At 57.4% G+C, this 9,517-nt stretch overlaps 1 protein-coding gene across 1 annotated transcript in view; it reads right to left on the minus strand.

Moving 5' to 3' along the window:
* Positions 1-6: 6 nt before the first annotated feature.
* Sfi1 (Sfi1 homolog, spindle assembly associated (yeast)) overlaps positions 7-9,517 on the minus strand; it is a 63,062-nt gene continuing 53,551 nt past the window's right edge. Inside the window, exons 16-30 of the mRNA XM_013014252.1 lie at positions 9,119-9,316; positions 8,658-8,734; positions 7,939-8,041; positions 5,745-5,841; positions 4,570-4,718; positions 4,186-4,260; positions 2,985-3,059; positions 2,709-2,885; positions 2,373-2,629; positions 1,939-2,043; positions 1,678-1,831; positions 1,081-1,213; positions 897-975; positions 257-368; positions 7-160 (exon numbers count right to left, since the gene is read on the minus strand). Coding sequence (XP_012869706.1) covers positions 56-160; positions 257-368; positions 897-975; positions 1,081-1,213; positions 1,678-1,831; positions 1,939-2,043; positions 2,373-2,629; positions 2,709-2,885; positions 2,985-3,059; positions 4,186-4,260; positions 4,570-4,718; positions 5,745-5,841; positions 7,939-8,041; positions 8,658-8,734; positions 9,119-9,316 — 1,896 coding nt within the window. The 3' untranslated portion in view covers positions 7-55. The remainder of the gene's footprint in view (positions 161-256; positions 369-896; positions 976-1,080; positions 1,214-1,677; positions 1,832-1,938; positions 2,044-2,372; positions 2,630-2,708; positions 2,886-2,984; positions 3,060-4,185; positions 4,261-4,569; positions 4,719-5,744; positions 5,842-7,938; positions 8,042-8,657; positions 8,735-9,118; positions 9,317-9,517) is intronic.

Below are 9,517 nucleotides of genomic sequence, written 5' to 3' on the forward strand. Positions count from 1 at the left end.
TTGTAACTTTGCATTCTGTTATTGGGTTTGTCCTGAAGTGGCCTCTGCTGTGCTCCTAGCACAGGGCCCCCCGCAGGGCCCGGATGCGGGCAATGCAGGCCCCAATGGGCTGGCGCTGGACCTGGAGTTCCTCGGTTAGCTGCTGGATCTGCAGTTCCACCTGGGGGCGGGGGAGGGGGGAGGAGGAGAACACGCCAAGCTGAGAGGAAAGTACATGGGGTGGGGGCGCCCCTGGAGCCCGCCTGGGACTGCCTACCTCCTCCAGTTCTTTCTGCACCTGCTGCTCTGCGTCCCGGTCCTCAGGCCCTGGGTCCTCCTGGCACAGCTCCAGCCACCTACGCAGGCTGCCGGCTTGGCGCTGACAGGACCTGAAAGTGGGGACACCTGTGCCTGCGTGTTCTTGGCAGAGCTTCAAGTAAGCCTACTCTGGCTTGGGAAAGCGTTAGCCAGTTCTAATGCGGGGGGGGGGGGGGGAGAACGTCTGGAAGGGCCCCACTGCCCTGTGCTGCAGGCCTGGTGTGGTAAGCCAGCTCTCATTCGCTCTCCACCTCCGCTCTCCTCAGCAAATGAGAATGCCCTTCTCACCACTCTCTGCTCACGCAGAGATGGAGGGGGACCAGTCTGGATCCCTCCAATGTGTGAGGTTGCTGTGTGCTGACCCTAGCGCTCACCGAGAGCAGCTGGGACCCAGTCACTGGGTGGGCCCTGCAACAGGACCCAGCTAGGATTTGAGTCTTAGTTGGCTTGATCATGCTCCATTGCAAGCAGAGCCTCTGTCCCCAGGGAGGCCAACATGGGCCTCATAAGCAGGAGGAAGGGAGAACTGGCAACAAGACGCACAAGCAGCTCCCATGCATGCAGACGAAACCCGAGTGTGCACAGATGCCGGGCCTCACCAGAGGTTCTGCTTAGTGGTCTGGTAATGCTGTAACTGCTGCTGGATTTCCTCCAGCTCGGCCTCAAGTTCTTCATGGCCTGGGGTGCAGAGGAGAAGAGCTCAACCTTGACCATCTTGCCCTCTGGGACGAGGCTGAGTAGCAGCTCCAACCTGCAGGAGCTCCAAGACACCCAGCTGCTCACCTGCAGCCTCTGGCACACGTGCAGGCCCAGGGACTGTGAAGTCTCCGGGGAGGAGCGGATGGGAGGCAGCACCACAAGCCAGGGCTGGGGGCATCTGGGGCTTAGTCTGAGGGGGAGTGGGCGGTGCTGATGCCTGTCAGGGAAGTGTGGATAGTGAGCTCAGAGAAGTGTCTGCCCGCCGTGGCCAGGCCCAGCTCCCAGCCCTGCCACCTGCTCGCCTTCCGCACCAGCCTCGTGCCCGGGGGCTGCTTAGCACTGGCACAGCAGGAAGCTGTGGAAAGCCTTTGCCTGCTCTGAGCTCCAACTTGCTAAGACGTCCGTCCGGGCAACGCTCACCCTGTCACCACACCTGCTGCCACCCCACCTAGTCCCCTCTTCCAGGGAGAGTGGACACGCCACTCATCACGGCCAGAGCATGGCTCTTCCCTCACCACCCCACCCCCAGCACTCGCTTCCCTTATATCCCTCCATCACTGAGCGCCCTCTGCTCTCAGCCCGCCACCCCCACCTAGGCATCGTAAGGACAGTGGCCTCTGGGCTAGTCACAGCTGTGCCCTTGCTGAGTGGATGTAGTGACGGGTCCAGTGGGGGGCTCACCCTGCCCGGTGTGCCCACCCCGTGGGGCAAGAAGGAGGGTGGAGGCAATGACAGCTTCTCAGAGATGCTCAAGGCCCCAAACAGGAAGGGCCTCGTCTGGAAAGGGCCTGCTGGCTGAGCCACGCCTGGATCCTGCTCCTGAGGCTTCCCGGGCCTGAGCAGAGGGAAGCCAAGAGGTTGGTCAGGATGCCAGGTCAGGAAAAGGAAAGGGGCCACCTGCCCCAGGCCACCGCAACACGGGCCTACAGCTACCCAACCTACCCTGGTCCCCCTAGGGTGCCACATCCTGGTGGCCGCTTGCCCTGCACAGGCTCCAGCAAGAAGTGTGGGCATCGTGGCTGCTTCCTGGTGGAGCGGGCAGCACTCCTGGAAAGAAGGTGCTGGGCTCACAGGGGCTGCAGGGGCCTGGCTTCAGAGCCCAAGCCCAGCAGCTTCACTGGCCCTTAAGGCAGGACACTGTCAGGGCAGTGGTGCTCACTTGGGGAGCCCCTAGTGCCCCTGCGAGGGAGTGTGGGGGGGGGGAGTGGGGTGGTGGAGGGAATCTCTAATACCAAAGGTGGTCTCGGGCAGCGCTGGTGTGAGTGGGGAGGGGGGGAGCTGGTCAGGGGATTGAGTCTTGAGCAGCTCAGCTGTTGGCAGGGTCGTAACTGACCTGCTCTGCCCTCCCAGGGACCTCTCGGGGCTTCAGTACTCACAGCTCAGGAAGGTAGGACTCCCCGGCCGGTGTCTGGATGCTGGAGGCACCCTGAGGCCTTGGGGCTCGCCGCCTTGTGGTCTCCAGCGTGGCATCCCCCGCCCCAGCAGCAATGCGGTTGGCAAGGGGACCTTCAAAGGTCACTCTCCTGCTGGAGGTGACGAGGGCTGGGGGCCGAGACTCCCTGTCCTGGCCAAGCACCTTCTGTTTCCAGAGCTCGGCACAGCGTCGGACTGCACGGTGGAGGCTGTGGGCTGCCTGCGACATGGTCAGCTTCTGCCCTGCCCTGCCCTGCCCTGCCCTGCCCACTCCCCATAAGAAGGGGCCCAGGGCCTACCTGGATCTGCTGCTGGGCCTGGAGCTGTTGCCGGAGCGCCTTCATGCTGGCTGCAAAGCGCAGGAGTCTCGTAGCGCCCTCCTGTAGGAGCTGCTGGTGGTGGGCCTGCACTGCGCGCTCCAGCCGCACCTTTTTCCTCCTCCTCTCCAACACAAAGTCTAGCCATGCAGCCCACGCCTTCAGGAAGGGCAGCAGATGAGCCCCACGCCTCAGATTCAGGACTCACCAGCAGGTACGTCCCTCACGTGGAGCAGGAGCAGCCGTACGAGAAGTTACCTTTGCCTGTAGTGACACGGCCCAGAACCACAGGGCCCGAGCTGTACTCTGCTGCTCTCGTCTCCTGGCCACCAGCTGTGGGCAGAAAGACTGAGTTAGCCCAGGAGCCTCCCTCAAGCCTGCAGGTCTGTGTCCTCTGGGCCCAGCTCCTAGGTGGGCATGGCCTGGAGGTGGGGAGCGCAGGAATGTGCTGCTGGTAGGGGGAGGCAGAAGGCTCAGCGAGTGGAGGCTCAGGAGGGCTACGGGGAGTTGACCATAGCTGGTGGGGCTCCAGCAAGGACAGCAGGAAAGAACTCCAGGACTTGAGGTTTTTTTTGTCTAGAACATGTGACCCTTCCTGTTTTTGTTTTGTTGCTGGTGGTGGTTTGTTTTGGGGTTTTTTTTTTGCTTTTTTGTCGGTCATGGGGTTTGAACTCTGGGCCTGGGCGCTGTCCCTGCACTCTTAAGCTCAAGGTGAGTGCTCTACCTTGAGCCACAGCGCCATTTCCGGTTTTCTAGTGGTTCATTAGAGATAAGAGTCTCTCGGACTTTTCTGCCAGGGCTGGCTTTGAATGTGATCCTCAGATCTCAGCCTCCTGAGTGGCTAGGATGACAGGCGTGAGCCGCCGGCACCTGGCCGTTGTGTTGTTTTTTGAGGGGAGAATGGTTTATGATCGCTAGGCAGGCACACTACTGCTGAGCCGTTTATTTTATGCTAGTTATTTTGGAGACAGGGTCTTACTTCCTGCCCCTGCCTGTGCCTGTATCTTACCTGTCAGGCTTCCTGGAGTAGATAAGATAACGGTGTGCGCCGCAGTGCACAGCCCTTGACTGAGAATGGCTCTTGGGAATTTCTTGGCCTAGCCTGGCCTTGAACCATGAGCCTTCCAAGTGGTTGGGATTACAAGCATGACCTTCTAGGGCCAGGCATTTCTGTCTTTTATCAAGCTCAGCAAAGACTTACAATCCATTTTACGTTGATTTTTGGCTGTTACTCAGAGGTGTGGGACGTAACGCTGTAGGAAGCGAAGTCTGACCCTGATGAGCCTGGCCTGCCAATGGCACTTGGAGGAGCAGGTCTGAAGGGGCCGAGGGACAGAGCTGTGGGCCAAGGCTGGTATTAAAACACCTGACTAGGTGTGGACGGCCAGATGCGGGCTGAGGATGTGCACCCCGTGCCTCTGAGCTGCATGGAGAAGCAGGGAGGGGGCTGGGAGCTTACCTGCTGTCTCCACTGGCGGAAGCAGGCCCGGCTGAGTCTCTGTGCGAGGAAGCGGGTGCCCTGCCATTGCAGTTGCTGGGGAGAAAGTACCCAGGGGTCAGCGGCCACACACACACACACGCTCCCTGCCTCCCAGCCCTGTGTCCAATCTGGGGCAGCTGCAGGGGGAGGCCCTGTAGATGCTGCGGGCTGGGCTGGGTGCAGAGGGAGTGGGCCAGGCTTCTCCTGAGCAATCTTCCCCAGGGTAGGCAGCACGGAGGGACCCGATGCGGAGGCTGGCTGCCTCCAGCCTCCACTCACACCCAGAAAGACACCTTCTGGACCCCATGCCAACAGCACCCCTGCTGGCTGCATTGGGACCCCTCCCGGGGCCTCCTGCCTCACCCTCTTCCTGGTACACTGCCGATGGTGTGCCTTCCACCGAGACATGCCTGCCAGCAGCAGCTGCCGCCCGTGGTGCCGGGCTGCCCGCTCCAGCCGAGCTCTCTGCTGCCTGCGGGCCTGCCAGCGGCCAAACCAAGTCTGGAGACAACCTAAGACAGATGGCGGGCAAGCCAGGGTCGGCCTGGTATGGAGGCCATGGGGGTGAGTCTGGCCTCTGTGAGGATAAGAATGCTAGGCCCCTGCCCACAGCAGCCACACACATGACAGGAGCCCCTGAGTCTGAGGGGACCAAGCGTGAGCTGATGAGCCGAGGCCCCATGGGCAGGCAGAGGCGCAGACCTCTGTCCCAGAATTCCATTCCAAGGATGGTGACGCAGCAGGGAAAGGGACTTCCCAGGACTGAGCAAGAGCAGGATCTTTGGGGTCTTTGAACATCAAAGGATCAACACAAGGAATCTGGGCTGACCTACAGGCAGCACTGGAGGGCGCATCCCTCAACGCAACCCTTGGCCCCACAGAACCAGAGCTGCCTAGCTTGTTGTGTTTCAGCACAAGCTGCTTGGAAATCAGTTGGGGACAGAAATTTATGTTGAACAGTCCCTCCCCCAGTTCATGTCCTTCCTGGAAGCTGAGAATGTGAACTGGCTTGGCACAAGCCCTGATGTAATGGGTTCAGATGATGTCATGCCAGAGTAGACTGAATCCAATGTGTCTGGTGTCCTTAGAGAAAAACACACCGAGACCCAGAAGAGACAAGCAGACACACAAGAGGATAGAGGCAGAGTTTGGGGGATGTGTCTACACCCCCCTCCCCCCAGCATGACAAGAGTGCCGAACAACCAGCAGCTGGGGGGAGATGAGGAAGGCTTTTGCTTAGTGCTTAGGAATGAAACGCAGCCCTTTTTTGTTCTGGTCTAAAACCAGGACTTGAACTTGGTATCCGTCTCTCTTGCTCATTGGCTGGCGCTGTACCGTCGCTTGAGCTATGCCTCAATCCCAGGGTTGGTTCTTTTGCTTTTCCAGACCTTCTCATTTATTTTGGACTTACAGCTTCCAGCACTCAAGGAATAGTGTCCTGTTATTTGCAGCCTTCCAGGCAAGCAAGAGGGACCTGGCACAGAGACGGAGGCACAGCGGGCAGACCACTCAACCCGGCTACCAGGGGCCCCACTTACCTCTCTCCAGCACCTTCTGGGCCTCCCTGAGGGCCGCTGCCTCCTGCTGCCGGTAATAGATCTGCATAGACGCCACCTCCCTCCACTGGGCCAAGACCTACAGATGAGGACCTGTGATCGTCTCCTGCCCCGCTGCCAGGTACGTGCTGGCTCCTCACGGGGTGAGGGGGTATTTATGTTTGGCTCTCACTCCTGCCCCAGGCTCTGGACTTGTCTTTCTTTTTTGTTTCTTTTCTCTCTCTCTTTTTTTTTTTTCTTCCAGTCCTGGGGCTCAAACTCGAGGCCTGGGCACTGCTGCTTTTGCTCAAGGCTAGCACTCTACCACTTGAACCACAGCTCCACTTGCAGCTTTTTGTTTATGTGGTATTGAGAACTCGAATCCAGGGCTTCATGCATGCCAGGCAAACACTATAGCACGAAGCCACCTTCGCAGCTTCTGGACTTTCTTATAGAAGGACTTATATTTTACACCATGCCACTGAGAAGTTGTTAAGCAGAATGTATACAGAGTATATACTCCTGCATCTGAGACATACATAGGAAATCCAACAACACACTTTAAAAAGAGCTCAAGCCAAGGGCCAGTGGCTCACGCCTGTAATCCTAGCTACTCCAGAGGCTGAGATCTGAGGATCTCAGCTGAAAGCCAGCACAGGCAGGAAAGGCCATGAGACTCTTATTTCCAGTAAACCACCAGAAAACTGGAAGTGGTGCTGTGGCTCCAGTGGTAGAGCACTTGCTTTGAGCTGAAGAGCTCAGGGACAGCGCTCAGGCCCAGAGTTCAAATCCCACAACACACACACACAAACATGGGGAGGGGGCCTGCTTCACAGTTTAGAAACTCCACCCTCCCTTCCCAGCCCTGAAGCCAAGCAGAACCCCAGCCTCTCCTGGGGATTGGGGGAGGTTCACAAGTTGCCTGACAAGAGGCTGGAGTCTCCAGATGCAGCTGCTGCTCCCGCACAGAAGCTTCTTGGGTGTCAGGACTGCCCTTCCCCCAGCCACCTGAAGCTTCCCACAGGTGAACTTGCCTCTCAGGGATCCTGGCAATCTGTTTTCTTCAAAAACACCTGGAGCCAGGGACGACCTCAGCCACACTGTTTCTGCTTAAACTCCTCCTTTCACAGCTAAGGCTGGCCACCCTTTCCACCCACAAGGGATTGGAGCGATGGCTTGGGTCATTTCCTGTGAAGACTAAGGTCCTTGTGTTTCTGGGATATGCTTTCCACAGAGCCTCTGCAGCGTGCAGGGGTCAGCATCCTCTCTGAGACAGGGGCTGGAGCTCCCAGAGGGAGTCATGTATACAGCACACACAAGTTCTAGAAAGTACTTTGCTATGCTGGAAATGTGGCTAAGCTGTAAAGCCAGCTGCCTAGCAAACATAAGGCCCCGAGTTCAAACTTCAGTACTATCCAAAACAACGATAACAAAACAATAACAACTGATCACTTCACTTATTACATGTCATGTTTTATTCTGATGGACATTGTGTGTGTCTGTGCACGTGCGCGCGCACGTGGATTTTTCTGCCTGGGATGGCTTTGAATCTTAAACCCCAGCTCTCAGCCTCCTGAGTAGTTAAGATTACAGGCGTGAGCCACAGCACCAGCCTTTTTTTTTCTTTTATATTGGTATTGAGGCTTAAACTCAGGGCCTTGTGTTCTTGCTTAGCTTTTTTTTTGCTCAAAGGTGGCTCTCTCCCACTTGAGCCACACTTCTACTTGGCTTTTTGCTGGTTAATTGATGATAAAAATCTAAGGGTTTGTCTGTGCTGACTTCAAACCATGATCCTCAGATCTTGGCCTCCTGAGTAGCTAGGATTGTAAGTGTGAGCAACCAGGTATTTGCCAAGGCACAGATTCCTAATTCAGCCAAAATAAACACACGCTAACACAAATGTAAGACTGTGCGTGATGGAGAATCACTGGGGTTTGCGTTTCTTGGATGTACTGTCTGGCACCCGTTCAAATCCCACATCTTGGGGGGGAGAGGGGTGGGGTGGGAAATGGGAAGGGAAGGGGAAACAAAGGAGGCAGCAATGCTTGATAAGAAATGTACTCATTATCTTGCCCACATAATTGTAACCCCTCTGTATAGTATTTTCACAATTAAAAAAAAAAAGACATCAAATTCCACATCTTGATTGAACATGGTCCCCACACCCCCAGTGACCAGCTTCCTCCCTGCACCTCACCTTGGAACACAGTGTCCTTCGGTAGTGGACATAGGCTGCCAAGGTTTTCCTGGCTTTATCCGCACGGGCCACAGCATTCTCTCTCCAGCGATGCAACACCCACCTGCACAGGCAGGGGAGCCCGGGAGAAGGGACGGTGCCTCAGAGCACGCGTTCACGCCAGCATCTATACTCAACAGCGCATGCTTAGTACCCGCTGTGGGGAATCCCACGTGAGCACCCCGGACTCAGTAGTACCCAGGACCAAGAAAGAGCCTCACCCCCAGTTTACGTGCTACAGGGACACACACTAGCTCCAGGCAGTGACTGCACAGTGATCACAGTGTGATAAGGAGATGGGGAAGCGCTTCTTCCCCTGCTGCCTGAAGGACTGGACGATGTTTTAGGGGACAGCAGAAGAGAATGAAGGTGTCTAAAGTCCTCAGGGCCACAGCACATGGGAGGCTGAGAATAACCCGTGCTGAAGGGAAAGGAAGGAACGAGGCCTCCTGGGAAGGAGCAGCCTCGAACCTGACTTAGCAGGAAGCGAAGGGTGGGCTGGGGTGCCCTTTCGGAGTGAGCGCGATGTGGATGGATGGCCCCACAGTGCCAGCCTCCTGAGTAGCTTTAAAAAAAAAAAAGCAGCCCGTGGAGGACCGAGCCCGCAGCCCCTGGCCCAGCCCCTGGCTCTGGGCCGCAGCCCCTGGCTCTGGGCCGCATCCGACGCTAAGGAGACTCACCGCAGCAGCTGCCTCCTGCGCTGGCTCTGCCGGGCGGCCACCTCCTGCAGCACGCGCCGCACCCTGCCCTGGTACTCCTGTGGGAGGACGAGAGATACCGCCAGCTGGGCCTGGGCCACACTCACTCCTGCTGCAGGGTGGGCTCATATGTGTGCACAGAGGCCCACAGCGCTCACAAAGGTTAGGGAGAGGCCTGAGGCCCCTATTCCAAGGCCAGCACTTTCCCACGAGGCCCTCACCTAAGAGGTCAGCTCCTGGCCATGGAGTCACTTTTTCTGAAGGTTGGCACATTTTTATTTTGCCCAGTAAGGATCCGTGGACCTGCGGCTGGCTGGGTCCCTGTTCTGCTCAAGGCTTACTGAATTGCTCTGGAGAGGGACTGGAAGAACAAGGAGACAACCATCTCCAGAAACTTCCCTGCCCCCGTAGCAGGGGGAGCTGGAGGGAGGGGCAGCACTTACCAGCCACTTCTGCAGTGCCCTGTGCAGTGTGGCGTGCTGGCCATGCAGGTCTGCTCGCATCAACTGCAGTTGCTCGGCTGCCTGCAGTGCTGCACACTGCAGATCCAGGACAGAGCGGTCAGCTGGAGCTGAGGGACTGGTGTGTGCGAGTGTGTGCGTGCGTGTGTGCGCAGGTTCCAAGGGGCTCCACTTGACAGTCTATTTTTTTCCTTTGGTGTTGGTTCTATGGGTTTGAGCTGAGGGCCTGAGCACTGTCCCTGAGTTTATTTGCACTAGGCTAGCACTCTACCACTTGAGCCACAACTCTACTTCTGGCTTTTTTGGTAGGTTTTTTTGTTTTCCGGTCATGGGGCTTGAACTCTGGGCCTGGACGCTGTCCCTCAGCTCTTCAGCTCAAGG

Source organism: Dipodomys ordii, unplaced genomic scaffold (assembly GCF_000151885.1).
Source record: "Dipodomys ordii isolate 6190 unplaced genomic scaffold, Dord_2.0 Scaffold23, whole genome shotgun sequence".
In the NCBI taxonomy this organism is placed as follows: Eukaryota; Metazoa; Chordata; class Mammalia; order Rodentia; family Heteromyidae; genus Dipodomys; species Dipodomys ordii.